Source organism: Microtus pennsylvanicus, chromosome 2, assembly GCF_037038515.1.
Source record: "Microtus pennsylvanicus isolate mMicPen1 chromosome 2, mMicPen1.hap1, whole genome shotgun sequence".
Classification (NCBI taxonomy): Eukaryota; Metazoa; Chordata; class Mammalia; order Rodentia; family Cricetidae; genus Microtus; species Microtus pennsylvanicus.
In genome coordinates this window covers 17,769,768-17,793,494 of record NC_134580.1, presented here as the reverse complement: position 1 = coordinate 17,793,494, position 23,727 = coordinate 17,769,768, and the positions used below count along the sequence as shown (strand labels likewise).

The 23,727-nt window shown below is 41.6% G+C and overlaps 1 protein-coding gene across 8 annotated transcripts in view; it reads right to left on the bottom strand.

The window, feature by feature from the left end:
* Window positions 1–23,727, bottom strand: part of Ppp6r2 (protein phosphatase 6 regulatory subunit 2) — a 96,879-nt gene that overhangs the window by 41,379 nt on the left and 31,773 nt on the right. For 5 of the 8 annotated variants that reach the window (XM_075960327.1, XM_075960329.1, XM_075960325.1 and 2 more), the window contains 3 exons: window positions 23,021–23,104; window positions 15,631–15,873; window positions 9,959–10,145 (listed from right to left, as the gene is read on the bottom strand). In XM_075960327.1, coding sequence (XP_075816442.1) covers window positions 9,959–10,145; window positions 15,631–15,857 — 414 coding nt within the window. In that variant the 5' untranslated portion in view covers window positions 15,858–15,873; window positions 23,021–23,104. Of the gene's footprint in view, window positions 1–9,958; window positions 10,168–15,630; window positions 15,874–22,392; window positions 22,490–23,020; window positions 23,105–23,727 lie in introns of those variants that run through there. The other 3 variants (XM_075960326.1, XM_075960331.1, XM_075960330.1) reach the window with 3 other exon arrangements.

Below are 23,727 nucleotides of genomic sequence, written 5' to 3'. Positions count from 1 at the left end.
AGTGAGTATATGGACAACACAAATTGGACCTTTTCTTTCTTTCTTTTTTTTTGGGGGGGGGGGTAGTGTCACAAGGGTAGGGGTGGGGCTTGGAGAACTAGGAAGTGTGATCAGGGCTCATGATGTGAAATTCCCAAATCATTAGTATTAAAATTATGGAAAAAAGCTCCATCAGAGTTATCAAATATACTAAGAATCTGTGGTTCTGATCAGATGGAGCTGAAGAATAAAAAAACATAACCACTAACTAAAGCAAAACCTTTGCTTCACTGAAACAATTGGTGCTGGTTAGCTAGAGCTAAGAAGTCAGTTGTGATTAAGGGAAGAGCAGGGGCTGGAAAGGTGGCTCAGCAGTTAAGTGCACTGACTGTTCTCCCAGAGGACCTGGGATCAACTCCTAGCACCCACATGGCAGTTCATAGGTGTCTGTAACCCCAGGTCCAGGGGACCTAAAACCCATGGCAAAAAACACCAATGCATATTTAAAAAAAAAAAAACAGAGCAGCATCGCTGAGGCAAAGTTCTGGGAAATATTTCCTCATGGTCAGTGTACAGAGTCTTGTGCTAGCAGGTAAGACTTTCCCAGGTGGTATTATTATTATTATTTGTTTTATTTATTTATTAAAGATTTCTGTCTCTTCTCCGCCACAGCCTCCCATTTCCCTCCCCGTCCCCCAATTAAGTCCCCCCCCAGCCCGAAGAGCAATCAGGGTTTCCTGCCCTGTGGGAAGTCCAAAGAACCCCCACCTCCATCCAGGTCTAGTAAGTTGAGCATCCAAACTGTCTAGGCTCCCACAAAGCCAGTGCGTGCAGTAGGATCAGAAAAAGCCATTGTTCTTGAGTTCTCAGTAGTGCTCATTGTCCGCTATGTTCAGAGAGTCCGGTTTTATCCCAGGTTTTTTCAGACCCAGGCCAGCTGGCCTTGGTGAGTTTCCGATAGAACATCCCCATTCTCTCAGTGTGTGGGTACACCCCTTGCGGTCCTGAGTTCCTTGCTCGTGCTCTCTCTCCTTCTGCTCCTGATTTGGACCTTGAGATTTATGTCCGGTGCTGCAATGTGGGTCTCTGTCTCCTTTCATCGCCTGATGAAGGTTAATATTCAGGAGGATGGCTATATGTTTTTCTTTGGGTTCTCCTTATTTAGCTTCTCTAGGATCACTAATTATAGGCTCAATGTCCTTTGTTTATGGCTAGAAACCAAATATGAGTGAGTACATCCCATGCTCCTCTTTTTGGGTCTGGCTTACCTCACTCAGGATAGTGTTTTCTATTTCCATCCATTTGCATGCAAAATTCAAGAAGCCCTTGTTTTTTACTGCTGAGTAGTACTCTAATATGTATATATTCCATACTTTCTTCATCCATTCTTCCATTGAAGGGCATCTAGGTTGTTTCCAGGTTCTGGCTATTACAAACAATGCTGCTATGATCATAGTAGAGCATATTCTTTTGTTATATGATAAGGCCTCTCTTGGGTATATTCCCAAGAGTGGTATTGCTGGGTCCAGGGGTAAGTTGATCCCGAATTTCCTGAGAAACCGCCACACTGCTTTCCAAAGTGGTTGCACAAGTTTGCATTCCCACCAGCAATGGATGAGTGTACCCCTTTCTCCACAACCTCTCCAGCAAAGGCTATCATTGGTGTTTTTTATTTTAGCCATTCTGACAGGTGTAAGATGGTATTTTAAAGTTGTCTTGATTTGCATTTCCCTGATCGCTAAGGAAGTTGAGCATGACCTTAAGTGTATTTTGGCCATTTGAACTTCTTCTGTTGAGAATTCTCTGTTTGGTTTTCTATATGCATATTTTTGTGCACCACAGTGCTGTGACTGCAATTTCCATAGAGGCCAGAAGAGGGCGTCAGATCCCCTGGGACCTCCGTTACAGATGGTTGTGAGCCTCCAAGTAAGTTCCAGGAACCAAACCCAGATCCTCTAGAAGAGCAGCCAGTGCTCATAACCTCTGAGCCATGTCTCCAGTCCCTGAAACTGGGCTTAAAGCCATGAAGGAGTAACAGAGACACATTCAGGCTTTAAGCATCATGTGGCAAGGTCAAATCCCTGAGAAAGCCCAAAGGAGGCTATTGATGACAGTGTAGTCAACTGCAGTAAAGAGCCCAACATTTTGGAGATGCTGGTACCATAAGATGACCACTGAGCACAGCAGCAGGTGTGGAGCCAGCCTGAGGCTGTACGATGTATTATGCATGCTGTGGCTTGCCCTTTGGAGTCCAGAAGATCATGAGTCCCAGAAGTCTGACACTGAGCTTCATTCTGTTGGACTCTGGTCTAACTGTGCTAACTCTAACTGTGCTCTGGCTCTTCCTTTTTTAAGTAGGAAAAGATGTAACTTATTTTTTACTTATAGGAATGCAGAGTTCAGGTGGTGGTGGCGCATGCCTTTAATCCCAGCAGGTAGAAGCAGGTTGATCTCTGTGAGTTTGAGGCCAGCCTGGTCTACAAGAGCTAGATCCAGAATAGGCTTCAAAGCTAAGAGAAACCCTGTCTCGAAAAACAAAGAAACAAACAAACAACAGCAAAAAAGGAGTGCAAAGGTGAGAGACTTTGAAGGTTGATGGAGGAAGGTCATTGGTTAAATAAAAAGAAACTGCTTGGCCCTCATTGGTTAGAAGATACGTGGGAGGAGTAAACAGAACAGAACGCTGGGAGGAAGAGGAAGTGAGCTCAGACTCCACAGCTCTCCTCTCAGGAGTAGATGCCTCAGAGAGAGACGACATGCTCCCGGCTCCTGGGCAGACAAACGCGATGAAGCTCCGACCCAGGATGGAAGTAGGCTAGAATCTTCCCGGTAAGATCGGTGCTACATAGATGACTAGAAATGGGCTAGTCTAGGTGCGAGAATTAGCCTAGAAGAGGCTAGATAGAAATGGGCCAAGCAGTGTTTAAATGAATACAATTTGTGTGTTGTTATTTCAGGGCATAAGCTAGCTGAGCAGGCGGCCGGGGTGCTAGGGATGCAGCCCTGCCGCCCTTATTACTACAGAAGGTATAGTGATGGGGAATCTCTGTCAGCCAAAGAACTTGAAGGGGTGGGACCATGTTAGGGCATGACTTTTCAAGTACCCAGAGAAAAATGCCAGGCAGCCCAGGGTTCTCTCTCTCTCTCTCTCTGTGGTTCCTGCACTACACAGATGAGCTTGGACTTCTCGTTCCTGTTTGATGAGTTTGCCCCTTATAATAAAGAAAAATATAATTGATCTATCTTGTAGCTAGCCTGGTATTTCTCGACCTGCATCCAAAGTGGGGCTCAGGTACCCTGTAGCTCCAGCCAGCCATTGCAAGGCTCCCCGTAGTGCATTTGGGTAGGATCCCTATGTGCTGGTAGTGTCTCGGAGCTGCTCTGGGTCCCCAGACACCTGCAGCACAGCTGGCTTGTGGGTCCAGCTTTCCCGACACACGGTGGAAGCTCAGGCGAGGCACGGGCTTTAAATGCTTGGGACAGAATTCAGGAACCAGAAAAGAGAATTAAATCATATTATTAGGGTTAAACAGGGTCAGAGAGAATCCTTTAGTGACTTTTTACAAAGATTAACTAAGGCTGTACAAATAGGAGTAACAGACTGAGAAGTTAGACATGTATTAATTGAATCTTTGGCTTTTGAAAATGCCAACTCATAATTCAAAATGATCCTTGGGCCTTTAAAGGTCAAACCAATACCAATAGATGAATGGATCTTACATACAATAAATGTTGAGACATTTGACTATAGTACTGAAGCTTGGGTACGAGAAGCAATTTCCAACGGTATGGGAGACACCAAAATGCCAAATGTTTTAATTGTGGTAGAGCAGGACATCTGAGACGGATTGTAGACAAGGAATTCCTAGGAATAATGTCTCCTCTGGGAAAGATATTATAAGGTATTATAGACAAAGGTCACCAGCCATTCAGGCTGCACAAGAACACAAAGCAACTGACAGACCTTCAAAGGTACTAACGGCCCTGCCTTTAAAATGGTTAACTGAAAAACCAATATGGGTTAAACAATGGCCTTTAACAGAAGAAAAGCTGCAGGCTTTAGAACAGCTGGTACAGGAGCAACTAGATGCTCACCATATTAAAAAAATATACCAGCCCTTGGAATTCTCCTATATTTGTTGTTAAAAAGAAATCTGAAAGCCGGGCGGTGGTGGTGCACACCTTTAATCCTAGCACTCAGGAGGCAGAGGCAGGAGGATCTCTGTGAGTTCGAGGCCAGCCTGGTCTACAAGAGCTAGTTCCAGGACAGGCACCAAAAAAACTACAGGGAAACCCTGTCTTGAAAATCAAAAAAAAAAAAAAAAAAAGAAAGAAAAGAAAAAAAATGAAAAAGAAAGAAAGAAAAATAAAAAAAGAAAAAAAAGAAAAAGAGAAAAAGAAAAAAAAAGAGAAAGAAAAAAGGAAATCTGAAAAATGGAAAATGGTTACAGATCTAGAGCTACCAACAAGGTTATTCAACCTACGGGCCCTCTACAATTGGGAATTCCTCTGCCTTCTCTGTTACCAAAGGGATGGCCTCTCATAGTTATTGAAGGATTGTTTCTTCACTATACCTTTACAAGAAAAGGATAAAGAAAAATTTGCCTTCAAAGTGCCTACTTATAATAATTCTCAGCCTACTAGGAGATACCAATAGATTATCCTCCCACAGGGAATGCTCAATAGCCCTACCCTCTGCCAATACTTTGTCAGTCAGCCATTAAAAATAATATGTAAGCAATTTCCTAAGATGACATTTTGTTATCTGATTCAAATGCCGATACTTTAAAAAGAATTTTTTTTTTTTTTGGTTTTTAAAGACAAGGTTTCTCTGTAGCTTTGGAGCCTGTCCTGGAACTAGCTCTTGTAGACCAGGCTGACCTCGAACTCACACAAATCCGCCTGCCTCTGCCTCCCGAGTGCTGGGATTAAAGGCATGTGCCACCACCACCCAGCAAAAAGAATGTTTTAAAAAGTAAAAAAAGTTTTGCCTAAGTGGGGATTAGAAAATGCTCCTAAAAAGATTCAAAGAGGAGATTCTGTGAATTACCTAGGTCACAAAATAGGTTTAAAAAAAATTAGAACACAAAAGGCACAAATTAGGAGAGATCGATTGTGGACTCTTAATGACTTTCAAAGATTGTTAGGAGATAGTTCCAGTCTACAACTGGCTGTTGAGATAACACCTGATCTAATAATTCATTTTTTAAAAATATTTATTTATTTATTTGTCTGTTTATTTATTTATTAAGTATACAATATTCTATCTGTGTGTATGCTTTCAGGCCAGAAGAGGGCACCAGACCCCATTACAGATGGTTGTGAGCCACCATGTGGTTGCTGGGAATTGAACTCAGGACCTTTGGAAGAGCAGGCAATGCTCTTAACCTCTGAGCCATCTCTCCAGCCCCCTAATAATTCATTTAAACAAAACTTTAAATGGTGACAAAGACTTTAATAGTCCCATAATGACAGCTGGAAGTAATTCTAGAAGATGATGTCTCCTTTCCCAATGAAGTTATCCTCAGGGTTGGGGACACTGTTTGGGGTTGATTATTACTTGTATAAGACAGAGAGTTGGGGTGAAAACTATGTAGGCTCAGAGATTTAAAAAAGTAAGAGGAAAAATTCATTGGGATAATAGATAATTTAGTGTGAACTTATTCAAACTAATAATAATAATAGTGGGTAATAGAGTAAATACTTGTGAGCTATTATTTATGGACAATTTACACTGGTATAGTTTTTTGTATATTGATACAAGTACAAATTATATGTTATTTCTGTTTACAATATTTGTACACCTATACAAAGTTATTTTGTCAGATTGTATACATGCATGTTTCTATGTTTAAGACACTTTGTATATTGATACAATTTTTAGTATATATTTTCATATTGCATTATATATTCCTACCTCTGATCAACATACTTATACTTTGTTTACATTTTGAGGTCATTTTCCTCATTTACTGCACAGCTGTTTACAGATTATTTAATATTCTGATATGAAGTCTTAGTCTTTAAATTATACAGGTATTAAGTATTATAGGTCAATAGAACCCAGGACCTCTGGCAGCCTGGGGTTCGCTCTCTCTCTGTGGTTTCTGCACTACACAGCTGAGCTTTGACTTCTCGTTCCTGTTTTGTGAGTTTGCCCCTTATAATAAAAAAACATATAATTGGTCTATCTTGTAGCTAGCCTGGTATTTCTGGACTCGAGATAATTCAACAGTATAGTGGCCTTGGATTTTTCTTTTCTTTTTTGGTTTTTCAAGACAGGGTTTCTCTACAGCTTTGGAGCTTGTCCTGGAACTAGCTCTTGTAGATCAGGCTGGCCTCAAACTCACAGATACCTGCCTCTGCTGGTATTAAAGTGCATGAGCTACCACCACCACCCAGATGCCTTTAGATATTTTAAAGCAGCTTTGAACTTTTGAACTTTAAAAGAAACTTCAGATATTTTAACTGAACTTTTTTTGTTTTGTTTTTTAAAGACAGGGTTCTCTGTGTAACATCTTTGGCTGTCATGGAACTCACTTTGTAGACCAGGCTGGCCTCAAACTCACATAGATCTCTGTGAATTCGAAGCCAGCCTTGTTTCCAAAATGAGTTCCAGAATATTAATGTTAGACAGAGAAACCCTGTCTCAAGAAGAAAAAAAAACAAAGTTGAAATGTTTTATATTGTGGTATTAATATGAAATCTTAGGGATGAACAAGAAAGAAAAGGTTATAGTTTAATAGTAATATGTTTATGTGTCAGGTTGACAAAGGGTCAATAATTATGTTTAGATTTTTTGTTAACTTGACACAAGTTAGAGTCACCTGAGAGGTGAGAACCACAATAGAGAAAATGCCTCCATAATGTCAGCAAACCTATAGGGCATTTTCTTATCTCTTCTTTTCTTTTTTAAGATTTATTTATTTATTATGTATGCAATGTTCTGCCTGCATGTATGCCTGCAGGTCAGAAGAGGGCTCCAGATTTCATTACAGATGGTTGTGAGCCACTGCATGGTTGACAGGAATTAAACTCATGACCTTTGGAAGAGCAGGCAGTACTCTTAACCACTGAGCTATCTCTTTAGCCCAAGGGCATTTTCTTAATTGATGATTGAAGGCCTAGTTCATTTGTGGATAGTGCCACTTCTGGGTGTGTGGTCCTGGGTATATAAGAAAACAAACTGAGCAAGCCAGGAGGGAACAAACTAATAAGAAGTGTCCGTCCATGGCTTTTGCTACAATTCCTATCTCTAGGATTATGCCTTGACTTCATTCTATGATGGACTGTAGTAGGAACTTTAAGATAAAATAAACCCTACTTCCCAGTTGATTTTGGTCGTGGTGTTTTGGCCCAGCACTAAACACCTGAACTGAGACACAGACCATTTTGAGATATCAAAAGCAAACTTGTACACTATAAGAACATTTAACAAAATTAAGGCATTATTGTTTATATTTTGTGTGATAATGGTATTGTGGTTATAACTATAAAAGACGTTTCATTTTTCATCTGTATATCTCATCTCATCTGATATCTGTAATTTTCTTCAAAATAATCTGATGAGATTGAAAATAAGAAGGTTAAAGCCAGGTGATGGTGGAATCTACCTTTAATCCCAGCCCTCATTCTATGAGTTTGAGGCCAGTCTGGTATATAGAGCAAGTTCCAGGACAGCTAAGGCAACACAGAGCAACTCTATCTCAAAAAAACAAAAAAACAAAAACAAAAAAGAAGAAAGAAAAAAAGAAAAGGAGAATCAGAAAAAATATTGGCCTCTAACAGTCCTGCCTCCGGGTCAGTCTATTCTTTCAGGAAAGCTCAACCTGCTTGCCAACCCTAGGAACAGATCAACTCCTGGGTGACTGGCAACAAATTTTGGTAGAGCAATACAAGGGACTGTCAAAATGAAGCAGGTATTTCTATAAGAAAAGATGAACACGACTTATGTATACATGAGAAAAGCAATTTGTAATACTCAGTATGATACTGTTATACGAAAATTAACAACTATGTGCTATCTACTGAAAAAGTAGTTATTGCGAAGAGTACAGCACTTAAATATTTCAGTCTTAACCTGAATTCCACATAAATGTGTTACATGTTTGTCAGCACAATACAAACTTTTAAGAAGTTCATTTTACTTCACTCTAATGTAGTAGGCACTAGAAAGGAAGAAAAGGGAAAGTAAAATTTTAAAGAAAGTCTGAAAGTGGCAAAAGAATATGATCAGGCTACAGTAGTAAATTAAGAGATTCACAAACCCATCCATTGAGCTGCAAGGTCTAGGCACAAGAGGTCTCTCTGAAACTCACAGTGAACACCCGACAGCACCTTTCTTGTACTAGGGCATCTGCTCACATTCCTTCCCCCATTACTGCCACCACCATTATACACAGAAGGGGGAAGGGGATATGTATGCACACACACATACACATAGCTATGGCACTGTCACTCTTCATTTCTGCTGTTTGACAAATAAGAGATAAGACAGTCCTCTGGAGTCCCAGGACTCAAGACATAGACAACATATAGGTCTGTTTGTCCTTATAATTTAGACACACCAGACTATTTACACAAGAAATTATGACGTCTGAGGTGTGCGTTTAAACCATCCAATGGTAATGGTAACTGAGGTGAGGAGACAGATGCTGAACACAGCAGGAGGGACAAGCCACCATTGTATGCCCTATTCATATCCACACTTTATTCTATTTATTTGTTTTGGTTTCTTGAGAGAGGGTTTCTCAGTGTAGCCCTAACTGTCCTGGAACTCGCTCTGTAAACTAGACTAGCCTTAAATTCACTCCTGAGTTCTGGGATTAAAGGTGTGCACCACTACCACCTGGTTTCACATCAACATTTTACATATAAGGTTAAATGTAAGTGTTGTAGAATATTATTTTAAGGTGTGTTATGTTTGTTTATGCTGTGGAATATTTGTTTAATGATGCAAAAATGTATTGCATTCTTTTATCTTGCATTTGTTTAACTCTGTGAAGCTGTGTTACTTTGCCTGTCTAAAACACCTGATTAGTCTAATAAAGAACTGAACAGCCAATAGCAAGGCAGGAGAAAGGATAAACGGAGCTGACAGGCAGAGAGAATAAATAGGAGAAGTGATCCAGAAGCAAGAAAAGAGGGGGAGAGAGGACACCAGGGGGGCCAACCATTCAGCTACACAGCAAGTCACAGAGAAAGAAGTAAAGAAAGGCATATAGAATAGAGAAAGATATTCAGGAGGATGCCTATATGTTTGTCTTTGGATGGAGGCAGAAATCCTTAATAAATAAATAAATTTTAAAAAAATTAAAAAAAAAGGATAGAGAAAGATAAAAGCCCAGAGGAAAAGGTAGATGGGGTAAGTTAAGAAAAGCTGGTGAGAAGCAAGCCAAGCTAATGCTGGGCAATCGTAAGTAAGAATATGCCTCTGTGTGATTTATTTGGGAGCTGGGTGGCGGGTCCCCAAAGAGTAAGACCCAAATTTGGAGCCAAAAGATTAAAACAACTAACTACAATAAGGTAAGAGAAGGACAGGGTTACAGCTGAAATGCTAATTCATTTTCCCACAAAAGTCCAATTCTAATTAATTAGTTAATTAATCAGTGAGCTGATCATTATCTTTTGTTTACTTTGAAGCAATCAATCACTATTCTGACCACACAGACAGGCTACTCATAAAGACCTCAAAATGTAGATGTCTCCGGCCCCTCCACAGTGAAGGCATGTTATAGGACCTCACGTTGATCTGGGGCTTGCAAAGCACCCAGTAAGGACAAGAAGTACTGCTTATTCCAGAGCTGGCTACAAAACCTCTTTGGAAAGTCACCTCGCTTAAACAACAGTTCATATATCAGCCATTTATACTGTTCATCTGTGGTCTGTTAAGCAAACAAAATGCTGTCTCAAGAGCCTGGTGACAGTTTCACAGTGGCAGCAGTGATTGTCCAATGCATTTGGCTTCACATATCATTACCTGTTCAGTTTTCCTTGCAATAAGATTGCCAATGGTCTTGCTGAAAAAACTGGCAAGCAGTGGGTTGAGTGGTGGCTCCTGATCCAGGAAGTCATACAGAAGGTTCAGCAGACTCTCGTCCTCGCCTAGTCTGTCGCTGATCTGCGGCACATCACAAGTCAGAAGCTCACAGGCTGTGTTTGGATATCTAAAAGGGCACAGTTCAAGCACTGGAGGTGAAATTAGACTTCTCCAACTTTTAGGAAGCAGACACGTCGTGGCTGGAGAGAGAGCTCAATGGTTAAGAGTATGTACTGCTCTTTCAGAAAACCTGAGTTCAACTCCCAGTGCCCATATCTGGTGGTGAAGCCACCTGTAACTAGCTTCTAGGTACCCACAAACATGGCACACTCTCATACAGACACACACATACACACAACTAAAAATAAACACACTTTTATAAAGTATGGAAGCAGATGATAAAGAGCAAATTACTAAACAGGCCTATAGCAACTGGAATTTAATTATTGGAACTCAAAGTTCTTAACATATCTTTTATAGGCTCCATATATCCTGTTCTCTAATATTCTGAATTTTCTGACTCTACTTCCATTCTATAAATAACTTTTAATTTTTTTTAAACAGGATTTCATGTAGCCTGGACTGGCCTCAAATTCACTACGTAGATGAGGACGGCTTTATCCTCCTGCCTTTACTTCCTAAACCTGGGATTACAGGTGTGCACCAGCAGACCAGACTTAAATAATCTTTCTTTTTCTCCTGGATTCTTTCTTCATGATCATCTGCCAGGCTTCTCCCTGTTGACTGTCAGTAAGGCTAAGTACCAGTTATGTTCATGTTTCTCCTTAGGAAATTGCCTTTCCTCTTCTCACCGCTTCCTGTGACTTCAAATTAGTAAGCACAGAGCAAAACTGCTCTACACTAAGAAATATCATGTCTGAAGCTATGAAACAGTATCATCAGTGAGACAGCATATAAGTAATTTACTACTAAGAAATGCTAGTATGGGGGCTGGAGAGGTGGCTCAGAGGTTAGGAGCACTAGCTGCTCTTCCAGAGGTCCTGAGTTCAATTCCCAGCAACCACACAGTGGCTCACAAGCATCTATAATGAGATTTGATACCCTCTTCTGGTGTGTAGGCATACGCGCCAGCACACTGTACAAAGAATAAATAAATCTTCAAAAAAAGAAATGCTAATATGTGAAAATATACTCTTCATTTAATGAAAATGACTACAGACAAGATAACCCTTCCTAGCCCATTCTGTGATTCCATGCTATCACTGATTCTTCTTTAGCAGCTGGCCCACACAGGATAGAAGACAACCAATGCCCCCAGAAACAGTTCTGCACTGATTGTGGGTGCTCTCTCTCTCAGCCCAATAAGGAGCAATCTTCAGAGCCATAATGAGCTGTCAGTCATGCAGACCCAGCAGGACTTGCAAGACAAGTGGGCCTTTGGACATGAGAACAGTATGGACAGTGTTGAGGGCCCCATAGGCTGAGTGCGGGAGGGGCCTAAGGGTTAAGTCAGTTCTGGGATTGCTCCTTCCTGGCTAACCTCTCTGGTTTTCAATGTCTTTGTCTGTGAAGTGGGACAGCCAGGGCCCCACCTCATGCAATGGCTCTAACCCCGTACAAGTGTTTAGTGTAGAGGATCATCCATGACCAATTGAGGGCAGGGAGACCACAGAGAGCAGCAGAAGAAGGTTAGGTCAGCAGCAGTGAAAGCCACAGTGATGCTCTACCAGATACAACATGCTGGGGCGGGGGAGGAAGCAAAGGAAAGACTGCGCTTTGAGGGCATTTTCACAGCAGGGAATAACCAACTTGTCCAACAGAGCAGATGGAGCTAAAAGGTACCAATTCTTTTCTTTTTCTCCTTTTTTTTTAAGTCAGGGTCTTTCTACAAAGCCCTGGCTGTACTAGAAGTTACCATGCAAACCAGGCTAGCCTCAAACTCACAGAGATCCTCCTGTCTCTGCCTCTAAAGTGCTGAGAATAAAGGTGTGGCCACCACATTTATCCAAAAGAAAACAATTCTACATCTAAGTAGGGCTAGGGTTTTTCCTTTATACATACTTACTTTCTGACAAATAGGCACTGCTCTAGTAGTTTAAAAAACTTACAAAAAGAATAAGAATTTTACTTCAACATGACAAATGACTCATGTGATCTTGTGGCTATTCCCTCCTAAGATCCTATTCCAGTAATAGAGAGTTAGGAAGGCAGGAAGAGCAGCTGGCTGAGAAACACTGTAGTAGAGTGCCTGCCCAGTATCCAGCATGCAAGAGGCTCTAAGTTAATCACCAGTGTCACATCTCAGGCATGGGATGGGGGAGAAGAGAAGAGAAGAGGAAATGATTCTGCCTTAGACTAAGCCCAGAGAAAACGGACTCTCAAGTGCTCAGAGAGAAGTTAGGGTAAGGGCTCAAGCTACACAGTTCCAGAGATGTATGGCCAGTGTCCTGATTGCTGAGGGCAGGGTGGTCTGGAAACATCTTATGCTTGAGTTAGTTCGTTCTCAGGAAAAGTAAACAAGTCCTGTTACTAATTTTTTTTTAATATTTATTTATTTATTATGCATACAATATTCTGTCTGTGTGTATGTCCGCAGGCCAGAAGAGGGCACCAGACCTCATTCCAGATGGTTGTGAGCCACCATGTGGTTGCTGGGAATTGAACTCAGGACCTTTGGAAGAGCAGGCAATGTTCTTAACCACTGAGCCATCTCTCCAGCCCCCTCCTGTTACTAATTTAAGAATACTAAATAAAATGGAAAGATAATGGGATGCTGGCTAAAAATAGGAAACTTGGCAAAAAACAAGTTCCCAGCATGCTTACAGGCCTTCATCCCACAGGTAAGAACTAGAAGGAGGGCGGTAGTGGCCCGCACCTTTAATCCCAGCACTCAGGAGGCAGAGGCAGGAGGATCTTTATGAGTTCAAGGCCAGCCTGGTCTACAAGAGCTTGTTCCAGGACAGGCTCCATAGCTACAGAGAAACCCTGTCCCACCCCCCCCTCCCCCCGCCAACATACACAAAAGAACTAGAAGGATTTTTTTTTTTTTTGATTTTTCGAGACAGGGTTTCTCTGGGATTCTCTGGGAGTGCTAGGATTAAAGGCGTGCGCCACCACCGCCCGGCCTAGAAGGATTTTTTTCTAAATGGAATGCTGGGGTAGCAAAGGCATAGATAAAACAGTAAGAGCAAAACCAAGAAAAATGAGGCCAGCAGGATGGCTGAGCAGTGAGGGTGTTTGCTATGCAAACCCATTAACCTGAGCTCTGTCTAAGGGTGGATGGAGAGAACTGACTCCACAAAGTTGTCTGTGGTGTGCACACAGCCACGTTCACATACACCATGCATATACACAAACAAACATTTTGAAGATTTAAAAAATAGGCATTAATTTTCAAAAGTTAATGCTCAATTAGATGCCCAGAAAGAAAACAGAGGAAAAACTAGAGGGGAAAAAGAAATAATGCAAAAAAATATTCCACTACACTAAGATCTTTTCATTTTCAATTGAAGAGATCCATGAAATGCTTACACAATAAATGGGGAGAAAAACCTGGTGGGCTGGAGGGATGACTCAGTGGTTAGAAGCACTGGCTGCTCATGTAGAGGATCCAGGCTCAGTTCCTAGAATTCACATGATAGTCCCAGACAATCAAGGCCCTCTTTTGATCTCTATGGGTATTGCACATACATGGTGCACAGACATACATACAGGTAAAACAGCCATATACATTAAAAAAATCTTTAAAGAAATATACCTGGGGCCAGGTGGTGGCGGCACATGCCCTTAATCCTAGCACTTGGAAGGTAGAGAGAGGAAGATCTCTGGGTTCAAGGCCAGTCTGGTCTAGGAGCGAGTTTCAGGGCAGCCAAGGCTACACAGAGAAACCCAGTCTTGAAAAACAAAATAAAAACATCATCAACAACAACAAAAATCTGGTGTTTGTGTGACTATGTATGTGTAACCCACAAATGAACTGATGAATCTGCTCTGTCCCATTTGCTTGCTTCTATGTATCAGGCTCCTCTCATTGCTTTCTCTGCTTTAACTTGGTACCCGTGCACTACTAATCTCTCTCAGACTCTGACTCCGCCAGTCTCGAGTCATTGATGCTATTCTGAGAATCTCTGTTTTGACCTAAAAGCCCCTTAACTACACCCTACCTGTCATTTTGTTCTAATTGGTCACCCAAACCGGGAGACACTTGTAGAGAAGATGACAGGTAGTGTAGTGATAATGAGAACACAACAGCCTCCAGCTGTGGTCACCCTATCCATAAAGCTGTGGCCCTCTGACAGCAGTTCTTCCTAGAACTGTTTCCCATCATGGGACCCTTGTCAGACTGACTGACTGCCCAGAGGAAGCACTGACAGCCCACCACTCAGACAGACAGACTGACTGCCCAGAGGAAGCACTGACAGCCCACCACTGGTTGCTTCATTATCTAAGCCTGCTCTTTTTTCTTCCAAAAGACAAAGGTCAGCAAATATTTTTGTTAGGGGGCTGGAGAGATGGCTCAGAGGTTAAGAACATTGCCTGCTCTTCCAAAGGTCCTGAGTTCAATTCCCAGCAACCACATGGTGGCTCACAACCATCTGTAATGAGGTCTGGTGCCCTCTTCTGGCCTTCAGGCATACACGCAGACAGAATATTGTATACATAATAAATAAATATTTTTTAAAGATATATTTTTGTTAGTCTCTTTTGTGACTGGACTCTGACTGTATATGGATTAGTGTGACATGTCCACCACCAAAAAGGTCATCAACATGGGTAGCAAAGTACTCTCCCTTTAACTTTTTTCAAATATTTAAAAATGTAAAAGCTGACAGGTGTGGAATATATCTGAGATCCTAGCACTTAGAAGATTTTTGGGAGGAGTATTGGAAGTAGATTAGTATGTGCTACACAGTAAGTCTTCGTGTCAGAAGAAAGGAAGAGGGAAGGAGGGAAGGAGAGAGGGAGGGAGGGAGGGATAAAGAGCAAATCATGACTCACCCTATGCCAAGACCTTCCTACCATGCATGCGTACAGTAGGCTTCCTCATAAGCACCTAGATCTATGACTGCTGTGTTACTTGTCCCTAGCTCTCCCCAGAAACACTATGGATCATGTGACCTACTCATGGAGCCAAACTTTCTTGGTACACAAAGCATCCTCCCACTCCAGACTCTGCCCTTACACAAAGTTCCAACTGTCTTGTGGTGACACTGTCCCTTCCCTTTTGTCAGCTCCCAACACCCTGGTCAAACTTAAAATATTTTAGGAAAAATTTCTGAAGGTTTAGTACCACTAATGATAATGACATACTCCATCTGAACCGGTCAGGCATCATACCTCTAACCTGTTTACCAGCTCTAATGATGATGTGGTACAACTCTGCAATCTCAGGTACCTAATTATCACGGGGTCTTTCTTTCATCAAATTGTTCCAACATATGTCGACTTCATATAAACTCACTTATACCACAGAATGAAAAAAAAAACACATACACAAGAGATTCAAAACTCTTAAACCTCACAAACCACAACTTCACAACAGCCTCCTCACTTCTCATGTGGTGATGCCCTGTATCTAGTTGGCCTTAGACACTACCCACAGCCTCCCTAAGCACTACCCAGCAGGCCTGGGAAACAGCCTCAGTACATACTTGAATCGGACCTTCTCTTCCATGTCCAGGGGTGGGTCCTGTGTGATGAGATTTACCAGCTCCTCCATACACTGCTGCCTGCACAGGAAGTCCAGCAACTTCTGGTTCTGAGCCTTACACTCTTGCAGGATGTCATCTTCGTCCATTAACTCTTGCAGTGTCACATGTTCCTTGTCGAGCAGCTTGTCAACATGGGACGTGGTATTCAAGTCAAATTTCCAGAACATGATGGTGGCCACAGAGCTGCAAGTAAGGACAAAAGAGGAGCTCACTCCTCCATACTCTGTTAATCCACCCTCAGCTGAGCTATACCAAAGTCCAAAGAGTTCATCCCCAACATACACACAAGCGATCCTGGGGCCTAAGTAACTGCTCATATCTACAGGGCCCTTACGTTCCTCTCACTGACTTACCTTCTCCCCACGCACAGTATCTCCCTCATCTGACCTAGCTCTCCTCTCCCCACAGTGCTTAAGTCCCTAGAGGCTTTCATTTCGATCGTGGCTCTGATGGGCCCACACATCTTTCTCCCAAGTATCAACGCTACTTCCCAAAAAAGTTAACTCAAACCAGAAACCTACCCTCCCGGTGCTTAAACCCTCCTGAGTGAACTGAACACTGGACATGTGTTCCCAGAAGACTCTCAGAGCCGATACTCAGCTAGCCAAACTAAGGACATCTGTTTTGCTTGAACTTTTCATTTTCTACAGCCATGTGTCACCTAGTCCCTCAGTTTATGGTGGCCGTCTTGCTGAACAATATCAAGGCAATCCATGAGACAACCATCTCCTTCACATGCACACAACTGTGTGCAGTCTTGCCACAGCAATCTGAAGATCACCACTAACCCAGCCATTCCTCTGCCTCCTCAGCCCTTCTTCCAGCTTTTGCTGTCGTGCCTAGACAAGGCTGACCATCCCCATGGAGCTCACTGTCAAGGTACAGGCCAAGGTGAGTTAGCCAACAGTTTTTACTGTTGTGATAACAAAAAGAAAATATGAAGCTTCATCTTCAACAAAGCTAAAAGCTTATCTTCAAATATGAGTATTTTAAAATCATTTTTACATTTATTTATGTGTGTGTGCACACGTGCACACCATCCAACCAGGAAAGCATACATGAGTGGTGGTCAGGGGACAAGTTGTGGGAGTCAGTTCTCACTTTCTATCATATGGGTCCCAGGGACTAAACTCAGATCATCAGTCCTAACCCGGTAAGCCATCTCACTGCTCCAAATTATAGATTCTTTTAATGTAATATGAGGTTATTTACAAAACTATAAGATCTGAGGGGCTTATCTTACTTGGTATTTTTACTTTAAAAAAAATCTAAAAGATTGGAGCTGGAGAGATGGCTCAGTAGTTAAGAGTCCTGGCTATAGATGCAGAGGACCTGGGGACTGAATTCTAGTATTGAAACCACCACTCCCAACAGTCTGTAACTCTGGCAGGCGGTATAACACCATCTTCTGACCTCTGTGGGCACTGTACATCTATGATACACAGACGACATGCATGCAGGCAAAACATCCACATATATAAAATAATGCTTTAAGCCAGACTCTTACTGTGCAACTCTGGTTGGCCTAAAACTCATTATATAGACCAGGCTCAACTCAAACTCACAGAGGTAGACTTGCTTCTTCCTCCCAAATGCTGAGATTAAAGATGTGTGCCACCACACCTGACACTAAAATAAACTGTAAATGAAAAAAACTAAGAGACTAGCTGTGGTTCTTAGATGTGTTTGCCTGTTTGTGAATCTGAGGTACTGGTGTGTAGCCCTGACACAGTATATATTCAGTTAATCTTCAATAAATGTAGAAAATCAATTAAATGGAGAAAGGTGTGTTGTGCGTATGAGTATGTGTGTGTGCAGTCATTTAAAAGATTATTCCAGAAAACTAAATATGCGTTAAATAAGCTCAACCCTTACTTCACACCAAAATCCACATTAACATGAAATAGCGCACAGGTTTAATTATAAAATCTACAACTAGAAATTCTAGAAGACAATGTTTTAGAGGCTGGGAATGTAACTCAATAGTAGAGCCATTGCCTAGCATATACAAGGTCATAAGATTTGCTTCCCAGCACTACAGAGGCAGGGGGAGGGATAGAGAGAGTCAGCAAGATGGCATCAGTGACTAAGGGCACCTGTCACCACACCTGAGAACCTGAATTTACACAAGTCCCATAAATTGTCCTCTGTTGGCCACATACAAATCAAAGCAAGCACATGAATACAACACACACACACACACACACACTAATAACATAACATAAATAAATGTGGTATCCTCCAGACATAGTGGTACACACCTTTAATCCCAGGACTTGGGAGGCAGAGGCAGGTGGATCTCTGTGAATTCAAAGCCAGCTAGGTCTACATAAAGGTAAGACTATTTCAAAACAACAACAAAAAGTAATGTGACAGAGTGTTTTAAAAAGCAAGAAATGATGCCGGGCGATGGTGGCGCACGCCTTTAATCCCAGCACTCGGGAGGCAGAGGCAGGCGGATCTCTGTGAGTTTGAGACCAGCCTGGTCTACAGAGCTAGTTCCAGGACAGGCTCCAAAGCCACAGAGAAACCCTGTCTCAAAAAACCAAAAAAAAAAAAAAAAAGCAAGAAATGAGGGTGGGGGGAGAAGGAAAGACAGAAGGGGAAGAGAAGGAAGGAGGAGAACTTGAGGGAACGGGATACACGAGATGGGAAAAGGACAGAGATGAGAGCAAGGAAAGAGATATTTTGATTGAGGGAACGATTATGGGGCTAGCAAGAAACCTGAGACTAGAGAAATTCCCAGGAATCCACAAGGATGACCCCCAGCTAAGACCCTAAGCAATAGAGGAGAGGGTGTCCAGACTGGCCTTGCCCTGTAGTCAGATTGATGAATCACCATAGAACCTTCATCCAGTAACTGATGGAAACAGAGGCAGAGACCCGCAGTGGAGCACTGGGCTGAGCTCCCAAAGTCCAGTTGAAGAATGGGAGGAATGCTGGTTGGTGATAGCACACGCCTTTAATCCCAGCATTCGGGAGGCAGAGGCAGGCAGATCTATGTGAGTTCGAGGCCAGCCTGGTCTACAAGAGCTAGTTCCAGGACAGCAAAACACTGTCTCAAAAAACAAACAACAACAACAAAAAAAAAAAAACCAAAATAATGAGAGGAGTGAGAATATGAGCAAAGAGGTCAAGACCATGATGGGTACACCCACTGAAACAGTTTACCTGAGCTAATGGAAACTCACCAACTCCAGCTAGACAGGGAAGGAGCCAGCATAGGACCAAACTAAACCCTCTGAATGTGGGTGATAGTTGTATGACTGGAGCAGACTGTGGGGCCTCTGGCAGTGGCAACAGGATTTATCCCTACTGCTTGTACTGGCTTTTGGGGAACCCATTTTCTCTGGATGGATACCTTGCTCGGCCTAGATATAGTAGGGAGGGCCTTGGATCTTTCCCTCAGCAATGTGCCTTACCCTCTCAGAGGAGTGGATGGATGATAGGGAGGAAGGTGGAAGGAAGGGGAAGAGGGGAGGGAGTGGGAACTGGGATTGATATGTAAAATAAAGAGACCGTTTGTTTTCTCTTTTTAAAATATAAAATAGGGGCTAGAGAGATGGCTCAGTGGTTAAGAGCATTGGTTGTTCTTCCAGAGGTCCTGAGTTCAATTCCCAACCACCACATGGTGGCTCACAACCATCCATAATGAGATCTGGTGCCTTCATTTGGCCTGCAGGCACACATGTAGGAAGAACACTGTATACATAATAAATAAATTTAATAAAAATAAAATATAAAATAAAATAAATGGTATAAATAGGAAAAAAAGCAAGAAATGAAGGCCAGGTGGTCGTGACATATACCTTTAATCCCAGCACTCAGGAGGCAGAGACAGGTGGATCTCTGTGAGTGCAAAGTCATCCTGGTCTACAGAGTGAGTTCTTCCGCCCCTTCTTTTTTTTTTTTTTAATTTTTATTTATTTTGTATTCAGTGTTCTGCCTACATGTATCCCTACAGGCCAGAAGAGGGCACCAGATCTCATTACAAATGGTTGTGAGCCACCATGAGGTTACTGGCGATTGAACTCAGGGGATTGAAGGAACAGTCAGTGCTCTTAACCTCTGAGCCATCTCTCCAGCCCTCAGTTTGGTTTTCTTATATGCCCCAGATATATCCTCAGCTCCCTCTATACCAGAGCTTCTGTGTGCTGACATTCTGGGAAAAACTCCCAGATAGACAATTCTCAATGCTGCTGGTTTCTTCTTAATCACCATCAATTTCTTAGCTCCAGCTAACCAGCACCAATTATTCCATCAAAAGAAAGGTTTCACTTCAGTGGTTCTGGACTCTTGTTAATTACAGCCAATTCTTCCACCTCAGCTGACCAGGACCACAGATTCTTAATTCAAAATATCACATAACTGGCCCTGAGTCTCGGTTTCCTTCTGAAACCTCACAAGCCAGGCCTCCATCACATGCTGGGCTTCCACCATTATCTTCTACACTCCTACAGAACAGCCCACAGAGCTCTGAGCACTCAATGGCTTCTCCAGCTCAAAATCCAAATGCTACCAGAGTCCTCTCAAAACACACATGGTCAGGACTGTCAATGAAATATCCCATGGCCTCGTACTAATTCATCTTAGCGTTTCTGTTGCTGTGACAAAACACCATTGTTTTGTCATAAAGCAACTTGGAGAGGAAATGATTTATTTCAATTACACTTTTACATCACAGTCCATCATTGAAGGAAGTCAGGGCAAGAACTCAAGGCAAAAACTGAAACAGAGGAATTTATTGGAATGTTCTTTTTAGTAGCTTGCTCCTCATGACTTGCTCAGCCTGTTTTCTTACAGCACCCAGGACTACCAGTCCACAGTGAACTGGGTTCTCCCATATGAATCATCAATCAAGAAAATGCCCCACAAGTTTGCCCACAGGCTAATCTATTGGAGGCATTTTCTCAATTGAGGTTCCCTCTTCCCAAATGGCTCTAGCTTGTGCCAAGTTGACATAAAACTAACTATCACAAACCGCAAAATAAAATGGGTCTGCTTATTTACTATAAATAATACTTGTGTGGTATACAACTAAAACCAGTAAAGAATTATTAAGAGGGGCTGGAGAGATGGCTCAGAGGTTAAGAGCATTGCCTGCTCTTCCAAAGGTCCTGAGTTCGATTCCCAGCAACCACATGGTGGCTCACAACCATCTGTAATGGGGTCTGGTGCCCTCTTCTGACCTGAAGGCATACACACAGACAGAATATTGTATACATAATAGATAGATAGATAGATAGATAGATAGATAGATAGATAGATAGATAGATAGATATAAGAATTATTAAGAATAGTTGGGTGGTGTGGCACACACTTTTGATCCCAGCACTTGGGAGGCAGAGGCAGATGGATTTCTGAGTGAATTAAAGGCCAGCCTGGTCTACAGAGTGAGTTCCAGGACAGCCAGTGCTACACAGAGAAACTCTGCCTCAAAAGTAAAAAAAAAAAAAAGGAAAAGAATAAATAATTATTAATAAAATACCTTGGAAATTATATATAAGACTTGAATTCAAAGAGCAGAAGTGCATACTATAAAATAATCTGCAATTTAGTATCTGTATGACTATCAGCAGTTAAGAGCAGTTTCTGTTCTCCCAGAGGACCCGAATTCTCACAACTTTCTCTACCTCCAGCTCCAAGGATCTAACGCCTCTGGTCTCCACAGGCACTGAATGCATGTGCACATCCCCATATGCAGACATATACACCTACATATAATTACAAAGAATAAAAATAAATCTTTTTTAAAAAAATCTGTGTGACTGTTGGGGATGGTATTGTACACCTTTAACCCATTTAAACTCAAGAAGCAGAGGCAGGCAGGTTTCTGTTAGTCCAAATCTAGCCTGATCCTCATGGCCACTTCCAGCCCAGCCAAGGCTAAATACAGAGAGCCTATCTCAGAAAGAAAGTAAGAAAGTAAAAAAGTAAGAAAGAAAGAAAGAAAGAAAGAAAGAAAGAAAGAAAGAAAGAAAGAAAGAAAGAAGAAGAAAAAAGGAAAAAAAAGAAACAACAAAAATCTGTATGACTTAAAAACAGCAAAACAGGAAAATACCTGGCTCATCCCAGGCAATCTATATTTTGTTTAGTTTTGTTATTCGAGATTTTTTTTTCAGATTGGCTTATACAACATACCTAGAGTTTGCCTCAAACTCAAAATTCTTCAGCTTTGCCTCCACAAAAGCCTAGAATTATAGGCATGTGCTATAAAACCCAGCTGGCACTGTTCTGTCAATTAAAGAGTCATTCCTTTGGACAGCCATTTATATGGCCAGATTTATGTTCAATAGACACTTCTCTACCTGCTGATATGGGAAGGAAAAGGGGCTGTGTTATTGGGAAAATGAAAGGGATATTTTTAAACTTAAAAATCATGTAAGTGGAATAAAGGTCTTAATATCCACGACAAAAGGAATATAAAACTAAGAAAATGTTAATTAAAGCAAACAAAACAAAACCCAAAATGAAACATCTACCATAATATAGACTGTGGAAAGTAGGAAATAAGAAATAAAAACAAAATTAAAATATTAGTAAGTAGGAAATATGAAATAAAATTAAAGAAACTAGCATTAATAATATCAACAACCAAATGTGGGATAAAATTATCAATGAAAAAGTCTCTCAGACTGGATATAAAATTCCAACAATGTTTACTATAAACAATATACTTTAGCTGGACATAGTGACACACACCTTTGGTCCCTGCACTTCTGGAAGGCAGAGGCAGACAGATCTCTGGGAGTTCAAGACACAGAAAGTTCCAGGACAGCCAGGGATATAGAGAGAAAACCTGTCTCAAACAAACAAAGATATACTTTTAGAGAACTGAAAGAGCCAGAAATATGATAACTGAAAAACACACAGAGGGGGCTTGATGGTTTAGAGGTTAGGACCACTGACTGCTCTTCCAAAGGTCCCAAGATCAATTCCCAGCAACCACATGGTGGCTCACAACTATCTATAATGAGATCTGGTGCCCTCTTCTGGCCTGTAGACACACTGTACATAACAAATAAATAAAGATTAAAACACACAGAAAGAGAAGGCAAATATGAACCAAAAGCTGAGATACAATTTTAGTATCTTTAATCCCAGCACTTGGGAGGCAGAGGCAGGCGGATCTCTGTGAGTTCGAGACCAGCCTGGTCTACAAGAGCTAGTTCCAGGACAGGCTCCAAAACGACAGAGAAACCCTGTCTCGAAAAACAAAAACAAAAACAATTTTAGTATCTGATATACTAACTTTAAGGCAAAAACCAATAGGAGGCAATGTTATACACAGGTAAGAAAGAAAAGGTTCAAACATGATAAACATACAAACCTTAAGAGATTCTGCAACCTCTATGAATGCAGCAGTGAACAGAAATCCATACAGATAAAACTGCCTTGGCCCTGGACATTGATCCTAGGAAAACAAAAACTTAAATTCACACAAAAACCTTCACATGAATGTTGACAACAGCTTTATTTGTAACAGTCAAAAGTTAGAATAACAGCAGGGTATGCCTTTAATCCCAGCACTCAGAAGGCAGGGCAGGCAGATCTCTGAGTTTGAGGTTAGCTTGGTCTAGTGAGTTCTAGGACAGCCAGAGCTGCATAGTGAGACCCTGTATCAAACAAACAAAAAGTTAGAATTACATTTCTTGTATGCTAACCAAAAAGGAGGGTGGGGAGGCTGGAATCAGCTTGGACAGCCTTCAAAATGCAAACTGTAACATAGCATGTGGTACCAACACAGTAAGGAAGATAGGGCAATATAAAGTGCTATTGTGCTCGCTCTGATAGCTCATATACTAAAATCAGAATGACACTGGGAGGTTAACATGGCCACCAAGCAAGGAAGTTAGGAAAATTTATCACTTTTCTTGCCAACATGCAGATGATATAGAAACAGTAAACAAGAAAATAACTGTAAATAAAGGTTACTCTTGTTTAATGCCACATGAAAAATTCATGTACAATTCCAAGCACAACAGTTAAGAACATATGTACTAAGTTCATGTAAGTGGAATAAATATTTTATGATTA